The following is a 19,015-nucleotide window of genomic DNA, read 5'->3' as shown; positions in this document are numbered from 1 at the left end:
AAGAATAAAGTTGGGTTGGGGGAAAGTTATAATATAATGGGAATAAAGTCAAAATATTACTGGAAGTAAATCATAATATTATGAGGAAAAAATAAAGTTATAAAAGTTAAAATTATGAGGAAAATAAGGTTGTGGGATAAAGTTCTGATATTGCAGGAAAATCCATAACTCATTGAGCATTTGTCTGATAAATTGTAAAACTTTGAGGATATCTGTATTACATGTATGCTAGTATGGATTCTAAAGAATTTTAAGCACATCACATAGGGGGCGCCACAATCATGGGAAAAATGAGGACACCATGCTGTTTGTTTATTGCTTTGTTGAACTGATTGACAGGTTAAGATGTCACGCTATTTACGTAGCAGGGTTACTTCCCAAACTGAAGTGCATCTCTTGGTGGAAACGTGGCTTGAGTCAGATGAATTTTATTGTTAAAGGTATAAATGAGGGTTAAACCGAATGCACTCTGTTATGAATTCAAAGAATTCCAGCCAAGTGTGCATGTCTGCCTGAGTTTGACACCGGAGTATTTTAGCAGAGATTTAGAGTTTGGCAATGTTTTAAAAGTTCATTTGTTGGGACTTCAGCTTGGCCAGATGCTAAAAAAAATTAATAATAACATATTGATCTTGCTGCAAAATCAGATGACTATGGTTATTCCTGGTAAGGCATCAATCATGTCGGAGCTGAGTTAATTCAGTTTATCAATGATGCTTAGTATTTCCTCAAATAATGGCACTCAACTTGAAAATGTAGCATTTTCAAGTAAAAAAAAAAAAAGACAAAATGAGGTCAAATACAAATATATGGAAGGCACGTAAATGACACATTCAAAGACGTTGATGATGGTCACTAGGTGGCAGTCATGTTACTGTGGTGTTCCGGTGAGACACACAGGCACCAGACTTGATTGCAGAAACAACAGGCTTTTATTGCAGGTTTGAATGATCTCACATCAGGCCCAATGATCCCTCGTATGATATAATAATGAAAAGAAAAACACTGGCTACTATCTCAACCCCCAACGTCACTCAGGAAGAAATTTATAGTAACACACGTCTTATTTATGTCTTAAATAGTTTATTTACTCTTATTATGTCTACTATATTGCGTATGAGTGTGAAGGTGACTATAGGGGTGTTATTTCAGGTCTAGAGGGCTCTAATAATGTTAAAAACCACATTTAGAAGGTTGTAAACAGGTTTTCTATGCTCTAGCTATGGAAATATCCATCCATTCATTTTCTATACGAAAATATAAAAATATGAAAATATTCCATTTATATAAATAAGGAATCTTACTTGGCGGAAATTTGCTTATCGCAGTTGGGTCTGGAACCAATTAACCGTGATAAATGAGGGATTACTGTATTTGAGGTTATTGTCTATTTATTTATTTACATTGCTAGTCAAAAGTCTGGAGAAACGTTCTCAAAAAAAACTGTAAAAATGGGAAAAGCTGAGCTAAATGTATAGCAAAGAAGGTAAAATGGAATATTAATCAGTAATTTTAACAAAAAGTTGTTTTGTTTGGGGTTGTTTTAGCCTTTTTACAAAATAACTAAAATACATGAAAAAAATGATCCCTCACATTCTTTTAGTTTCAGTATGCGGCCCACTGTGGGTTTGATTAAATTATTAAAAATGACATTTTAAAAAATGTATAAAATAAACTATTTTATTTGCTTAAAACAATTGACCATATATTTTCACATTCCATCATATCCCGTTATCCCATAGCATAAGGACCTGTGGACAAAAGCTGCCTTGCTGCCATCTTGTGGCCGCCTTTTGTTACTGGCCCTGTGTATAAAACTGTTTGCTGCCATCTTGTGGCCGCTTGGTGCTATTGCATTGATAGTTCCAAGGGACCTGTTTATAAAATCTCTTTTGCTGCCATCTTGTGGCCGCCTAGTGTTACTAGATTGATAGTTACAAAGTGTTTATTTGACGTGAAGCGTTTATTGAGTCAAGCAGTTGGACGCACCCAGCGTGTAATTGATGCAGAGGCCATTATTTGAGGAACTACACTATTTATTTATTGTATCAGAAACCCTTTTTTTTACAAAGATCGAAGGTGAGGTAGCTAAGGTCAAAGGTCAAGGTACGTGTTGGTGTCAGCACTCTGCCCGGCGCAGTTTTCCCCTGATATTCTTTAAGCTAGCATATTGCTATTTATATCTGTCAGCTAGCTTGGTTCAAAGGTCAAATACCGGGTGCCATTTGTAGCTAGGGGCAAAGGTCAAGTCAGGTGACTCGGTACATGTTCCGTGTCAGCGCTAACGCTGCTCGTTGGTGATGGCTGTGCTACACTTTCTTAATGTGTCTTTACTTTGCGTATACTTTCAATTTCTCCTGCAGCAGCTAAATTGTAATAAAAAGAACCAAACTTTCCCAGACGACATTAAACACGAAAGTATTTCATCCTAGCTAGGTCGTCTTCCAACAAGTACGTGCTTTTACGTCCTGGTGTGTCTTTTATAATTTATTATTTTCTATTCATTTTGCAAGCAGATCAATTTCTCAGGAAGGAAATAATCAACTGTGTAATAAGTTCCAACATGGCGGCTATTTAAAAAAAAAATAGATCTATTTCTGGCATTCCGCAGGAGAAGTCGAAAAAGCTCCTCTAAGCGTCATTTCACACCCCTCCAAAATAAACTTCCTCAGAACAGAGCTCATGTCTGTGGGGTCATTTGTTTATATGCTAACATTAGACGACAACATCATGCTAGCTGAAGAAAAACTCAGTAAAAAAACCTCCGTCGCTGATTAATGGTGTCATTTTAAGATGTGTAGCAAAGCCTGATTTTAAGGCGCTAAAAACACAAAGTTACAAAGCATACGTCCCATTCCACAGCAAAATTAGTTTACTTTTCTGGACTTTAGCGATACTGTAGCATCAAACTCCATTCCTTTCACTGACTCCAGTCACTCAACAAAAGTCAACATTATGAGACAAAGTCCAATTAAGAGATAAAAAGTCCAAACTATGAGGTAAAAAGTCATAATTCTGAAATAAATCCATAATTCTGACGTAAACGGTCATAATCATGAGATAAAAAGTCAAAACTACAAGGTAAAGAGTCATCATGATAACATAACTCCATAATTATGACATAAAAATTTGAATTTACGAGATAAAAATTGCAAATTTCCCCACTGAGGGACGAATAAAGGCATATCTTATCTTAAAAAGTACTAATAATCATGACATAAAAAGTCAAAATGATGATGTAAAAAGTCATCATGATAACATAACTCCATAATTATGACATAAAAAGTCAAATTTACGAGATAAAAAGTAATAATCATTACAAAAAAAGTGAAAATGATGAGGTAAAAAGTCATCAAGTCCATAATTATGACATAAAAAGGTCACAATTATGTGATTAAAAGTCAAAACTACAAGGTGAAAAGTCTTCATTATAACATAACTCCATAATTATGACATCAAAAATTGGAATTACGTAACAAAAAGTCATATTTAAAAGATTGGAAAGTCAAATTATGCGGTCAAAAGTCATCATTATGACATAAGTCCTTAATTATGACATAAAAAGTCAAAATTACAACATAAACAAGTCATAATTATGACTTAACAAGTTGAAATGACAAGATAACAAGTCATAATTATTAGGTAAAAAGTTATAATTATGCTGTAAGTCGATAATGATGATATAAAAAGGTCACAATTGCGTGATAAAAAGTCCAAACTACAGGATAAAATGTTATCATTATAACATAACTCCATAATTATGACATAAAAAGTCATAATCAAAATGATGAGGTACAAAGTCCTAATTCTGGCTTATGAAAACTAGAAATTAGAGTCTTGGTCACATGGCAGTTTTCTATGTCATAAATTGGACTTTTTATCTCCAGGTTTCCTTTTGTCATACAACAAGCGGCAGCAGAGTAAGAGAGTCAAAAGAGATAAATACCCGTGAGTTGCGGTTCAGTAAAAGACTCGTGAGTGTTGAACGACTCGGCCAAAACTGGACCATCTCCAGCACTGTAGCACTTTGAAGCTTCTACCGGGTCCAGCTAATAACCAACGTAAGATACACAAGAAAAGAAATCAAAATCTACCCTTTGAAATAATATTGGCCATCATATTTATTAGACGTAAATACCAACAAACATTTGATGCAAAATGAATCGTGTTGATTGTAAAACTGCTTGAATGTCTTCCATCAGCTGCTGCTGTTAAATATAAAACACAGTACAAGAAAGTATTCACGTCTTTGGTCCAAACCTTTTCAATCCAGTATCAAAACACTGCATGAGGTGTAATATTTGCCCTGAGAATGGAAAAAAATGACAATAAAGTAAAAAAAAAACCCAGGCAGTTTTAGCGTAACATTGTACGATGTAGCGTACGGCTGTGATTTTTATTTTTTGTCCCGTATACTATGATGTGCAGCTTTAACCAGTACAAATGAACACATCATTGACGACCAAATAGCTGGTCTTTTTGCACGACAACATGTCTAGCTCGGGTAAGTCAATAGCGCCCCCCCCCCCCACACCTCCCCCACCCCCACGGTCTATCCGTCACACGTTAACGTACTTTGTCACACGTGCTGCTTCAGCTCCACCCCATCTTCAGCATCCTTCCCCCCCAGCATGGACCTCTTCTTCCCGGGGCTGTGTCCCAACGCCTCGGCCTCCTCCAGGGTGGTGGTCAGGGGCCGGCCCAGGGTCTCAGGTAACAACATGGTCAGAATTCCGATGATGAAGGCCAGGATGCCCACGATTAACTGATTCATAACAACAACATGATGCTCATATTTATTAAAAAAATAATACATTTCAAATATTATCTTTTTATTTAAAAAATAATACAAAAATACTTTTCAGAATTTTATCACATTTTTCTGCCAAAAAATTGTATTCTTATAATATTTGTCCTCAAGAAATGTGACATAATTTTTTGTAATATTAAAAGTTTTTATTTTGAATATATATTTTGATAATTCTAATATTATTATTATTTAGGAATATTTCTTCACAACATAAAAAAACTCTTATTTCTTTAAATGTAATTCTTGTAATATGACTTTTGTAGCAACTATAATTTTTATGCTTGTAAAATGATTTATTTATATGATAAATTATATATTTATTATTTATAAAATTGATTTCCTGTTATATGACTTTATTCTCATAATATAAGAATATTTCTCCCCAAAAATGCACCTTTAAAAAAATACAATTTTAAAAACATTTTCTTTTTTTATATTTTTCTTTTTGAAAAATCATACTTTTAGCACTATTTTCCTGCTAAAAAAAACACATTTCGTTCTTATAATATTATCTATTTATATGATAAATTATATATTTATTATTCATATAAAATTTATTTCACTTTGTATGACTTTGTTTTCATGATATAAGGATATTTTTCCCCAAAATATGCACCTTTTTTCTATATTTTGTATATTTTTTATTTTAAAAAATCACACAAAAATTACTATTTTCCTGCAAAAAATAACATTTCATTCTTGTAATATTACAGCTTTTAACCTAAAAAATGTTTTCCACAAAATGAATGAAAACAACTTTTTATATAATTTTATTTTTTTAAAAGGCTGCATGTTTTGCAATATTAAAACTTTAAGATCAATATTACATTAAGTATTAACTTTTTACAGCTTCATTTTCAGTTTTTCTTAAAAAAATCATTTTCACAATATTAAAACTTTTCTTTAAAGATGATAATGATAGTGACTATATCTTTTATCTGTATTCATTCCATAGTGGTCCTTTTTTGCCTTGTGACTTTGGCCCTAACCCTCCTCAGTAACAAGCAGGCATACCTGCGGAAGGTAGATCCAGACATCCGCCAGGTAGACGCAGAACGGCGCCACCACGCTGCCGACCCGACACATCATGCTGCCGCTGCCCACTGCCAGGGACCTGCCAGGAAGACAAAGGTAAGTACTGCACCCAAACGGGGCCTCTATTGTTTGTTTTTACTGTGAAGATGTAGCTTGGCTGTACCTGATGATGGTGGGGTAGAGCTCACACGTGTAGAGATAGATGAGGCCGAAGGCGATGGCGATGGCGAACTTTCCAATCATGCACAGAGCGATGGCCAGCGCCTCGATGTCCTGGACAAAAGTTTGATATTTAAATTTGATATTTTAATAAACGCCTAAAAAGTATTCATCAAAACATTCATCACTCACGCCATTCTTACACTAGCTCCACACACTTTTATTTTACGTGTGACGTTTGAGATTTGAGATAAAATTAAATAAATTTGAGATAAAAAGTAAAAATTATGACATATGAAATCAAAACAATGAGATTAAAAAGTCAAATTAATAAAAATTATAAAGTCAGATGGTCAAAATTATGAGACAGAATGTTGAAATTATGACATATAAAGTTGAAATTACCAGATAAATAGTCATAGTTATTATTATGTCATAATTTTGAAATAAAAATGTACATTTTGAGCTAAAAAGTTGGAATTAGAAGATAGTCAGATTGAAAAATGTAAATTATGAGATAAAAAGTCAAAAATATGAGATAAAAAGTTTAAATGACCATTCGTAGTTACCAAATTATGTGATTTGAAGTTTAAATTATGAGATTATGAGATATAAAGTCAAAACAATGAGATAAATAATTGTGAGCTTAAAAAGTCATAATTATTGACTTGAAATTATGACATATAAAGTAAAAATTACGAGACAAAAAGTCAAAATTATGACAAAAAATCACAATTGTGATATAAAAAGTGGTAAATATCAGATAAAAAGTCAACTAGGAGGTAAAATCAGATGTAAAGTCAACATTATGAGATATTACGTTGAAATTGTGAGATAGGAAGTCAAAATTATGAGACAAAAAGTCATAATTATGAGATAAAAAGTCAAAATTATGACATAAAAATCATAATTGTGATATAAAAAGTCATAAATATCAGATAAAAAGTCAAGTAGCAGATAAAATCAGATGAAAAGTCAACTTTATGAGATATAACGTTGAAATTGTAAAATAGGAAGTCAAAATTATGAGATAAAAAGTCATAATTATGAGATAAAAAGTCAATATTATGAAATAAAAAATCATAATTGTGATATAAAAAGTAATAAATATCAGATAAATCAGATGAAAAGTCAACATTATGAGATATAATGTTGAAATTGTGAGATAGGAAGTCGAAATTACGAGATAAAAAGCTGTAATTCAGAAATAAAACAATTACATTTTGAGATAAAAAGTTGAAATTACGAGATGAAATGTTCCAATTATGATAAATAAAGTCCAAATTATGAGCTAAAAAGTCCAAATGATCCAAAGTGTGCAGTTTGAGTTGTGTCAGTTGTGTCATTGTGACATTGTGAGTCATGATGATAATTTGTGTACCTGCTCAGTGTGCGATAGAATTAGTGTACCAATTGTGTACTTCCCACATTTGGTGGAAACAAGCGGATCCCAGTGTGAAACAGACAGCGACACCCGCTGCTAAGGATAGACTGAGTGGAAGCTGATCCCACCCAAGAAGATTTATTAATAAAGTGGTCTATTTATTTCCTTCAGTGCGAGCGGCGGATCTACCAGGAAGTGCTGATATTGTGACACAGTGGGTCACTACACAGGTACCAGCCTACATCCAGTGCTGGGAAATCGTTATTCCCACATTTGGCCGTGTCCCCAAGGCCGTGTTAACTTGGACTTTGTGTCACCGCTGTTTGCCAAGTCGGCCGCAGCCTACACACACACGCTGGCTTACGTACGGCGGGGACCACGATGATGAGCACGCAGGCCGTCCCGGCTAGCAGCAGAGCCGGGGCGCACGTCTTCTTCCGACCAATACGGTCCATTGCGAAGCAGCCCACCAGATAGGAGGGAAGCTCCACCGCACCTGGAAGCAGCCAATCACAGCGGGGCTTAGTCAGCGGTCGTGACACCCGATACGGGCCACCCAAATAAGACCCCCAAATACCAGGAAGTGGCTTCCGGTGGCAAACTGCTTGAATGGGAATTTAGATGAGGAGATTGGGTGAAGAAAACATTTGTAATATCATATGCTAATATGCTAATGCTAATCATATATATACGTATATTCCAGGTAGTACAGTATACTTACCAGCCAGGAAGAGGTTAATGTACTGGTTTCCTCCCAGGTTGACGGAGCCCAAAGAGAAGACGTAGTATCCCAGGCTGCCGATGAACCAGATGGCCCACACGGTGCACGTCCGCCCCGCCATCCTCCAGCTGCCAAACAAATCCAAGATGGACAGCTTCTTCTCCGCCTCGGCCGGCTGCTCCTGGGCCGCCTCCTTCTCCAGCAGAGCTTTACCATTTTGCTCCGACTCCAGGAGCTCCTCCACCTTCAACCTCAACTCCAGGCCGTTGACACGGGCCATGTGATCCAGAAGGGTTTGGGCTTCCTTGTGGCGACCTTTGGCGATCAGGTAAAATGGCGTCTCGGGGAACTTCCAGCAGAAGAGCAAAAATGGCGAGGTGCACAAGGAGAGGATGATCTGGTAGATCCACCACTCTCGCACCAGGTAGCCGGTCAGAGCCACCACCATGATGCCCACTGCGAAGGCGGCATGCACATGCATGGAGGTCCACGTGCGCACCTTGATGCCAGTGAACTCTGTCACGTAGACAAACACCACCACCAGATAGCCACTGGACGCCTGGTAGATGTTGAGGAAGTAGATGTTTAGATGCACACTGGATGCAACGGCAACAACACTTTTATTGGAAATGCAACCTACATTTTACAGCAAAACTAACCTATCATGCAGGAGGAAAAATGTGATGACAAAAATAAAAAAAATTTAAATATCTATTATATTGGTAACAATGTTTATTATATTTAGTATAATACAAATACAATATATATACTGTAAAAAATATAATAAAAAATAAATTATTCATAAATAAATTAATTAATCAAAAATGAATGAATAATCTAGAGATTCCATTGTGATTGTGTTTAATTTTAACATTTTTAAACATCTAAACATTTCTAGATTTTTTTAGATTAAAATTATACAATTTAAAAACTTTTCTTTAGCTTTAAATTTTTACATTTTCTTCAGTTTTAGTTATTTTTATATTCAAAAATACATTAAAATATTAAAATACTTTAAATTTAAATAATTTTCAGAATTTGTCATATTAATACTGTAATCATAAAAAATTATGAATAAATGTTTGTAAAATTTTGTTTCCTTTTTTAATTCCAGAATAAATTAATATATTTAAATACTGAACACAGGACTTAAAAAACTAAAATAAATATCTGAAAATTCTGTTCTCGTTGTTTTCGCTTTTTTTTTGCAACAAAAACATTATTTTTTCAGATGTTAAAATAAATATATATATATTATTGTTTTTTTTTTTTTAGTTTTGAACATTTATTATATAAATAGTATATTATATTATATGTATATATATATATAGTGTAACCGAATATAACAATCAATTAAAATATGTATGTTGCTGTTTTCTTTTTATTTTATCAAACAAAAAAATCCTAAATTTTCTTAATTAAAAACACATAAAAATTAAGACTAATTTATTATTTTTTTCCAAAATTTTCTTTGCATGTTCCATGCTAAAGCTAGAAGATAACATTAAATACAGTGTGTGTGATGCAAGTTGTTTACCACGCCAGAGTGTGTCAGCATGTGAAACACAACAGCTGAGTGGCAGTGAGGGGTTGGGGGGGGAGACTTTTTAACAGGGGACTCAACTTTACAGCTGCACAGGCCAGCACCGTAACCGGAATGATTATTCAGGGCTCATGAGCGTATATAGTCTGTTATTGATGAGGTCAATGTGGAGACGCACAAACCATGAACTCACCATGGCCAGGAGGAAGCGAAGCGCCACAAAGTAGTAGTAGTTTTTGGAGAAGGCCACACAGACCCCCAGGGCAAACTGACAGAAGCTGGTGAACATGAGGATCTTCACTCGTCCCACCCTGAAGTTGGCAAGAAGCTATTTCGTTACTTATATACTGTCTGACCCCCTGCCTCTGCTTACCTGTCAGCAATGTCCCCAAAAATCAGGGCCCCGACCAGCACCCCCAACATAAAGGTGGGCTGGCACAGCTTGGCCAGCCAAGCTCTGTCACAGACCAGGTCCCAGTCGGTCACGATGCTCTGGTACACCTCACTGTGGTCGTAAGCAAAGTTCCCATCGCAGACCTCCACCGTTTTGTTGCCGTCAAAGTTGTACGTAAAGTCTCTGGGGTCCACGCGTAAGGATCGCTGGCACCGGCCCAGCTCCCACTGCTGCCCGTGATGAGTCCTCACCACCAAAGGACCCGTCCCGGCTTTGAAGGCTGGCAGGAAGTCCTCCACATTATATCCTGTCAAGTTGCCGTATAAGACTTCTGTGACGTTGCCGGGGACGCCGCAGACAAAGTTGGGGGTCTCCACCAGGAAGACGGAGGCCAGGTAGTGGATCCCGCAGGCCATGGCTTGGAAGGTGGCCGCAAAGTACACACATGCCTGAAACCTGCCGATGAGGAGAAGACATATGAGGTAAAGATGGATGCTAGCTTGACCATGCTACATTGCGACATGTACATTCATTTCAAACATAGTTTATATTTCATATATTTTTCATATAAGTTTAGAGGTACATGCTTTTCATTGGACAGTGATGGATGTCATTTTGTCCGCATGTATCTCCACATTTACACAGGAGCCATTCGGAAGCTGAAGCTGGACTGAAATGCTGTGGAAATACGCTAAAATGTTAATTGAAAGTAAGAGTAAATTGGCAGTTTGAGCTCAAAACGGGAATTTAATATTAATATTACGTGTTTAGTGTTGTGTATTAGGTTTTTAAATATATATCTTATATAAATTTATAAATTTATATTACTTAACAAAAAAACATGTATTTTTAATGTTACTTTTTAAATGCATATTAGTGTAATATTGAATTCAAATAAATGATTCTAAAATATAAATGCGTACATTCTTATTGTAAAACAGATTTTTTTTTTGGATACAGCACTGCAGCTGTTCCTAATAAAGTGACCAATAAGTTCAAATTCCCACTTAACCAACGAAAAAACATACAAAACAAACACTGTGCGTAGCTGTGACTATAAAAAAAAACAGGCACAAGAATCTGTACATGGCGACCACAAGGTGGCGTTACTTCAATACACAACAATAAAAGTTTACATACCGTTTGAAATGTCCGAGTTCGTCAAATATCCTCTCAACGGTCATTTTGCCAGGGGGTTCTCCGTTTGTGTGTGCGTGTGTGGATCCACTGCGTGTACACGTAGACTGCTGCACAAATTTGGACAGGGGTGAGTGGGTGGGAGGAGCACACACACACACACACACACACACACATACACACACACACACTGAGGTTTATGCCATGTAGTAATTTCTGGTACTGATCAAAAGAGGTTTAAGGATTGTTGAGCAGAGCCTTCTGTCTTCAAACATTGATTGACAGCCGAGAAGTTATTGATTCTTTTATTTCCTGTGGAAAGAAGGCCAAAATGATATATTTTAGTGTAGGCGGGAGTGTTTGGGCCAAAAAGGCTGCCTCGAGGTAACCTTGGAGCTTCTTTTAATCCACTTGTTAAAAGGGCACCAATCAATAAGCCTGACATTTATAGCGCATACAGAGTCAATGTTTACCGCAATCAAGGCAAAACTTAAGAAAATCATGTGATATAACATATATAACATTTCCACTTTTTTCTTCATTAATTTTTGTAAATTCCAACTTTTCTCGACAAAAAAATATTTTATCTTGTAAAATTACCAGTTTTTATCCTGTACAATTTACTCTTTAGTTTTGTAAGAGGCTAATATTGTAAAAGTGTTTTTTAAAATTAACAATACTCACCTTTAATCATTTGATTATGTGATGCATTCAATGGTAATCTTATGCATGTTCAAATGAAATACAAGCATTATCATTATCATTACCATTTATGAGTACAACTTTCTTTTGTCAATTTTTCTGCTTTTAATCTCCAAACCTTAGAACTTTTTCTGCAACCTAATTTTTCCCAAAAATGGTAACTGTGTTCATTGTTTTTTGTTTTGTTTTCATAACATTATGACTTTTTTAATGTCATATTTCTTTAATGTTTTTAACTTGTGTGTGTGTGTGGTTTCCCGTGTTTTTTCTACCAGAAAAGTGCATTAGCAGCAAGTTGAAAAATCTGAAAAAAACGACATACTAACCCCTTACGTTTTTTGTCAAAAATCACGGCCCTCAAACACTGGCATTTTCTGCCGTTTTTGGATGCTTCTCAGGCCCCTGTTGAGTGTGTGTGAGGTTTCCCTTGTTTTTTTAACAGAAAAGTGCAATAAAAGCAAGTTAAAAAATCTGAAAAAAACGACATACTAACCCCTTACGTTTTTTGTCAAAAATCACAAAATTTTACACTAGCATTTTATGCCCTTTTTGGGACCTCCTGTGGCTCCTGTTGAGTGTGTGTGTGGTTTCCTGTGTTTTTTCTATCAGAAAAGTGCATTAGCAGCAAGTTGAAAAATCTGAAAAAAACTACATACTAACCCCTTACGTTTTTTGTCAAAAATCACAAAATTTTACATTGGCGTTTTATGCTCTTTTTGGGTCCTCCTGGGGCCCCTGTTGAGTGTGTGTGAGGTTTTCCGTGTTTTTTCGACCTTAAAAGTGTATTAGCAGCAAGTTGAAAAATCTGAAAAAACGACATGATTTTTGTCAAAAATCATGGCCCTCAAACACTGGCATTTTCTGCCGTTTTTGGATGCTTCTCAGGCCCCTGTTGAGTGTGTGTGAGGTTTCCCTTGTTTTTTTAACAGAAAAGTGCAATAAAAGCAAGTTAAAAGATCTGAAAAAAACAACATACTAACTCCTTACGTTTTTTGTCAAAAATCACAACATTTTACATTGGCATTTTATGCCCTTTTTGGGACCTCCTGGGGCTCCTGTTGAGTGTGTGTGTGTGGTTTCCTGTGTTTTTTCTATCAGAAAAGTGCATTAGCAGCAAGTTGAAAAATCTGAAAAAAACGACATACTAACCCCTTACGTTTTTTGTCAAAAATCACAAAATTTTACATTGGCCTTTTATGCTCTTTTTGAGTCCTCCTGGGGCCCCTGTTGAATGTGTGTGAGGTTTTCCGTGTTTTTTCGACCTTAAAAGTGTATTAGCAGCAAGTTGAAAAATCTGAAAAAAACGACATGATTTTTGTCAAAAATCACGGCCCTCAAACACTGGCATTTTCTGCCGTTTTTGGATGCTTCTCAGGCCCCTGTTGAGTGTGTGTGAGGTTTCCCTTGTTTTTTTTAACAGAAAAGTGCAATAAAAGCAAGTTAAAAGATCTGAAAAAAACCTTACGTTTTTTGTCAAAAATCACAAAATTTTACACTAGCATTTTATGCCCTTTTTGGGACCTCCTGGGCCTCCTGTTGAGTGTGTGTGTGGTTTCCTGTGTTTTTTCTATCAGAAAAGTGCATTAGTAGCAAGTTGAAAAATCTGAAAAAAACGACATACTAACCCCTTACGTTTTTTGTCAAAAATCACAAAATTTTACATTGGCTTTTTATGCTCTTTTTGGGTCCTCCTGGGGCCCCTGTTGAGTGTGTGTGAGGTTTTCCATGTTTTTTTGACCTTAAAAAAGGATGAGCAGCAAGTTGAAAAATCTGAAAAAAACGACATACTAACCCCTTACGTTTTTTGTCAAAAATCACAAAATTTTCATTGGCATTTTATGCCCTTTTTGGGTCCTCCTGGGGCCCCTGTTGAGTGTGAGGTTTCCCGTGTTTTTTCGACCTTAAAAGTGTATTAGCAGCAAGTTGAAAAATCTGAAAAAAACGACATGATTTTTGTCAAAAATCATGGCCCTCAAACACTGGCATTTTCTGCCATTTTTGGATGCTTCTCAGGCCCCTGTTGAGTGTGTGTGAGGTTTCCCGTGTTTTTTCGACCTTAAAAGTGTATTAGCAGCAAGTTGAAAAATCTGAAAAAAACGACATACTAACTCCTTACGTTTTTTGTCAAAAATCACAAAATTTTACATTGGCATTTTATGCCCTTTTTGGGACCTCCTGGGGCTCCTGTTGAGTGTGTGTGTGTGGTTTCCTGTGTTTTTTCTATCAGAAAAGTGCATTAGCAGCAAGTTGAAAAATCAGAAAAAAACGACATACTAACCCCTTACGTTTTTTGTCAAAAATCACAAAATTTTACATTGGCGTTTTATGCTCTTTTTGAGTCCTCCTGGGGCCCCTGTTGAGTGTGTGTGAGGTTTTTCGTGTTTTTTCGACCTTAAAAGTGTATTAGCAGCAAGTTGAAAAATCTGAAAAAAAACGACATGATTTTTGTCAAAAATCACGGCCCTCAAACACTGGCATTTTCTGCCGTTTTTGGATGCTTCTCAGGCCCCTGTTGAGTGTGTGTGAGGTTTCCCTTGTTTTTTTAACAGAAAAGTGCAATAAAAGCAAGTTAAAAGATCTGAAAAAAACCTTACGTTTTTTGTCAAAAATCACAAAATTTTACACTAGCATTTTATGCCCTTTTTGGGACCTCCTGGGGCTCCTGTTGAGTGTGTGTGTGGTTTCCTGTGTTTTTTCTATCAGAAAAGTGCATTAGCAGCAAGTTGAAAAATCTGAAAAAAACGACATACTAACCCCTTACGTTTTTTGTCAAAAATCACAAAATTTTACATTGGCTTTTTATGCTCTTTTTGGGTCCTCCTGGGGCCCCTGTTGAGTGTGTGTGAGGTTTTCCATGTTTTTTTGACCTTAAAAAAGGATGAGCAGCAAGTTGAAAAATCTGAAAAAAACGACATACTAACCCCTTACGTTTTTTGTCAAAAATCACAAAATTTTCATTGGCATTTTATGCCCTTTTTGGGTCCTCCTGGGGCCCCTGTTGAGTGTGAGGTTTCCCGTGTTTTTTCGACCTTAAAAGTGTATTAGCAGCAAGTTGCACACAATTCTTTCCATTTGAGCAAATAAACCGAATGCAATTGGAATATTCGGGTCCATGTATACATGGCTAATTGAATCATCAATCAGAATGGATCTGATGATGTAAAAGTGCATCGACTAAGTTGTCTTTTCTCTTGCTGTGTTCTACCTATTCCCTCCGTCTGTCCCCTCTTAAGGAACGACACCACTGTCCATTTTAGTCCCTTTTCTGTCTCTGTGTCCTCTTTTAACCCAGCTGACCCGAGGATTCAGTCTGACAGTTGTTTCCACTCCACGAGTGCAAGATGAGCCATTTCTTGCCGAATTGAAAAACAGAGATGAATGATTGATGTAGTATAAAGTCATAGAGTTGCAGCTCTACCGTCCTGACGGGTTCCAGCCAGTCCAGTCCTCCACTGCAGACCATCACCATGTCTGGCCATGATATCACAGCCTCTCGCCATCTGCTCAACAGCTTCGCCAGGCAGACAATCAACAGGGTTTACCAAAAGGACAACAGGAGCAAAGTGTGCAAAACATGCAGTGGAAGGAAACGCACCTTAAAATACCTTCAAATGACCTTGTTACAATAAGACTTTTCTCTTGGAAATTAAATCTACCGATCCATCTTCACGCTTTTTGGTCCTTCAAAAAATACTTGTACATATTTGTAAGATTAGGAATTGTTTTTTTTTTAAATTTAAAATAATGTGCCTTTGTTTAAAGACTTACATTTTAAACGATTAGAACTTTTTTCAAAAAAATAAATACATAAATGAGATAAAAATATAGTAACCTTGCAATAGTAGCATATTGACACTATTATGGTAAAAAATATATATATATAATTTTTGTTGAGAATTTAGCAACCTTGTGATAGTATGACTTATATTTTGATAATTTTATGTGTTAAAAAAATGTAAAATATAGTAACCTTGCAATAGTATGGTGAATATATTGATATTTTTATGGTAAAACTCAACAGGGGCCAGAGAAGCATCCAAAAATTGCATAAAATTTTTGACAAATTTTTGGCGGTGATTTTTGACAAAAATGATAAGGGTTTAGCTTGTCGTTATTTTTGTGTGTTTTTTTTTCAACTTGGTTCTAATGCACTTTTCTGTTCCAAAAAAAAAAGTGAAAGCTAACACACTCAAGAGGGCCCCCAGAAGCACCCAAAAACGGCATAAAATGTAAGTGTTTGAGGGCGGTGATTTTAAACGTATAATTAAACGTTTGCATGACGTTTATTTTGTTTTTTTACAACTTGCTTTTAATGCATTTTTCTGGTCCAAAAACCAGGCGAAATCTCACACACGCTCAACAGAGGCCCGAGAAACACCCCAAAATGGCATAAAATAGAAGTTTTTGAGGGCCATGATTTTTGACAAAAATCATAAGGGGTTAGTATGTCGTTTTTTGGGGGGGTATTTTTCAACGTGCTTTTAATACACTTTTCTGGTCAAAAAACAAGGGAAACCTCACACACACTCAACAGGGGCCTGAGATGCATCCAAAAACGGCAGAAAATGCCAGTGTTTGAAGGCCGTGATTTTTGACAAAAATCATAAGGGTTAGTATGTCGTTTTTTTGTTTGTTTTTTTCAACTTGCTTTTAATACACTTTTCTGGTCAAAAACAAGGGAAACCTCACACACACTCAACAGGGGCTTGAGAAGCATCCAAAAACGGCAGAAAATGCCAGTGTTTGAGGGTCGTGATTTTTGACAAAAATCATAAGGGTATGTCGTTTTTTTCAGATTTTTCAACTTGCTGCTAATGCACTTTTCTGGTAGAAAAAACACGGGAAACCACACACACACTCAACAGGAGCCCCAGGAGGTCCCAAAAAGGGAATAAAATGCCAGTGTAAAATTTTGTGATTTTTGAAAAAATGTCTTTTTTTTCTGATTTTTTAACTTGCTTTTATTGCACTTTTCTGTTAAAAAAAAAACACGGGAAACCTCACACACACTCAACAGGGGCCTGAGAAGCATCCAAAAACAGCAGAAAATGCCAGTGTTTGAGGGCCGTGATTTTTGACAAAAATCATAAGGGGTTATGTCGTTTTTTTCAGATTTTTCAACTTGCTGCTAATACACTTTTAAGGTCGAAAAAACACGGAAAACCTCACACACACTCAACAGGGGCCCTAGGAGGACCCAAAAAGAGCATAAAATGCCAATGTAAAATTTTGTGATTTTGACAAAAAACGTAAGTTAGTATGTCGTTTTTTTCAGATTTTTCAACTTGCTGCTAATACACTTTTAAGGTCGAAAAAACACGGAAAACCTCACACTCAACAGGGGCCCCAGGAGGACCCAAAAAGAGCATAAAACGCCAATGTAAAATTTTGTGATTTTTGACAAAAAACGTAAGGGGTTAGTATGTCGTTTTTTTCAGATTTTTTAACTTGCTTTTATTGCACTTTTCTGTTAAAAAAAAACACGGGAAACCTCACACACACTCAACAGGGGCCTGAGAAGCATCCAAAAATGGCAGAAAATGCCAGTGTTTGAGGGCCGTGATTTTTGACAAAAATCATAAGGGGTTAGTATGTCGTTTTATTTGTTTGGTTTTTTTCAACTTGCTTTTAATACACTTTTCTGATCAAAAACAAGGGAAACCTCACACACACTCAACAGGGGCCTAAGAAGCATCCAAAAACGGCAGAAAATGCCAGTGTTTGAGGGCGGTAGAACGTAAAATATTTAATGAAGACGCAGGAGGCGGAAAAAGTCACCAGAGTTTTATTGAAATAAGAACTAAGAAAACAGAAGACAACATGAAGCACAACCACAGTGATCAAACATAACTCCTTACATCATTTTACTAGTCATGATTAAAGGTATACTTTTACATGATTAAAGGTGTATGTATTTCAGCAAGACAAGGCCAGGTCAGTGAGTGTAAACTGTAAAAAAAAAAACAGGAGTGGACTTTGAGGCGTATTCATTATTTGCATCCTCAAGCTAACGCAAACACACAATAACCTTCAGCTGTTTATTTCGCACAGACGAGGAAAAGGAGCCCAGGTCATTTTATTCATTTTTTTATTCTTCATTTATGACACTTTTTATTATTATGATAATTATAATCACCCTTGCTGAAATTCCTTTAGTTGTACTTTCTTCACATTGCAAAATCTAACCACTAGATGGCAGTCAAGATTGCAACATTCCTGTATTGGCTGACTAGCGCTGATATTTTGTGTTTAAATAACCACTATTTGTATACAATATTGTAGTTTATTCAACTTTTAGCACATCACTTCAACGTGTATCACTTTGCAACAACAGTCAACATGAGAATAACGTGTGTAAATGTCAGGAAATAAGATTAAATAAGATAAGAGGCTGCATGGAAGGCACATCCAGCATCTAAAGTCACGTGATACGGAGCAGGGCGGGAGAAAGCAGAGAGGAGGAGTTTTTTTAAGTATGTAAATGAATGGGGTGTGTCTTTAGGGAGTTGAGTGTGTTTTGGAGGGAGTTCCCCAAATGTTAAAAAAGACACACACATGAGTGTGTGTGGACGCTTTTGACACTGTGTACAGTGACCTTTTGAGGTCACAAGGAAGGAAGGAAAGAAAGGAAGGACGTAAGAATGGCACATAAGGCAGTAGGAGCGTCCTCGTGAGTGGATATGGGCCTGCTGCTACGTTTGATCTTCCTGCTAACTATCGTGTGTGTGAGCGTCCATGTTTACCTGGAGACAGCTTGGCTCTCGGCACCTGCACCCCGGCCTTCGGGGGCCACCACCTGGCCCACTCACACCTGGACCCGACCAGGCGTGGCCAAGAGGGCTCCTGCAGAGGCCGGAAGAAGCAAGGATGGAATTGCGCTGAAGCCACACGACAGGAGGATGATGATGATGATGAGGCGGGATGACGGCTCACGTTTGGAACGGAAAAGAAAGGTACAACACCCGATTCCCTTTGTTCCTTCTTGAAGAAAGTACCACGAGGTACTATTTCTATCTAGTACCTGGTCAGCCTGGGTTCCAAGCATGCTGGTTTCTCATTGGTGGAGCAGATTCATCATTTAGGCCTTATACTCAGCTAGGAATAACACAAAAGATTAGCCTTATTTAACA

At 36.6% G+C, this 19,015-nt stretch overlaps 2 protein-coding genes across 2 annotated transcripts in view; one reads left to right on the top strand and one right to left on the bottom strand.

The window, feature by feature from the left end:
- Nucleotides 1-4,097: 4,097 nt before the first annotated feature.
- slc22a16 (solute carrier family 22 member 16) lies at nt 4,098-11,298 on the bottom strand. Its single transcript, XM_058057377.2, has 9 exons — nt 11,187-11,298; nt 10,026-10,502; nt 9,846-9,963; nt 8,110-8,668; nt 7,757-7,884; nt 6,009-6,118; nt 5,825-5,924; nt 4,576-4,765; nt 4,098-4,208 (listed from the first exon to the last, which is right to left on the bottom strand). Exons 1-8 carry the CDS (start codon nt 11,228-11,230, stop codon nt 4,580-4,582), a joined length of 1,722 nt encoding a protein of 573 aa, XP_057913360.2. The 5' UTR covers nt 11,231-11,298; the 3' UTR covers nt 4,098-4,208; nt 4,576-4,579.
- Nucleotides 11,299-18,415: 7,117 nt separating this feature from the next.
- mettl24 (methyltransferase like 24) overlaps nt 18,416-19,015 on the top strand; it is a 33,929-nt gene continuing 33,329 nt past the window's right edge. Inside the window, exon 1 of the mRNA XM_058056579.2 lies at nt 18,416-18,838. Within this exon, the coding sequence (XP_057912562.2) occupies nt 18,566-18,838 (273 nt within the window). The 5' untranslated portion in view covers nt 18,416-18,565. The remainder of the gene's footprint in view (nt 18,839-19,015) is intronic.

This window comes from Doryrhamphus excisus, linkage group LG19, assembly GCF_037039965.1.
Source record: "Doryrhamphus excisus strain RoL-2023G ecotype Guam linkage group LG19, RoL_Dexc_Guam_v1.1, whole genome shotgun sequence".
NCBI classification, from domain to species: Eukaryota; Metazoa; Chordata; class Actinopteri; order Syngnathiformes; family Syngnathidae; genus Doryrhamphus; species Doryrhamphus excisus.
This window is presented reverse-complemented; position numbering and strand designations above follow the sequence as displayed.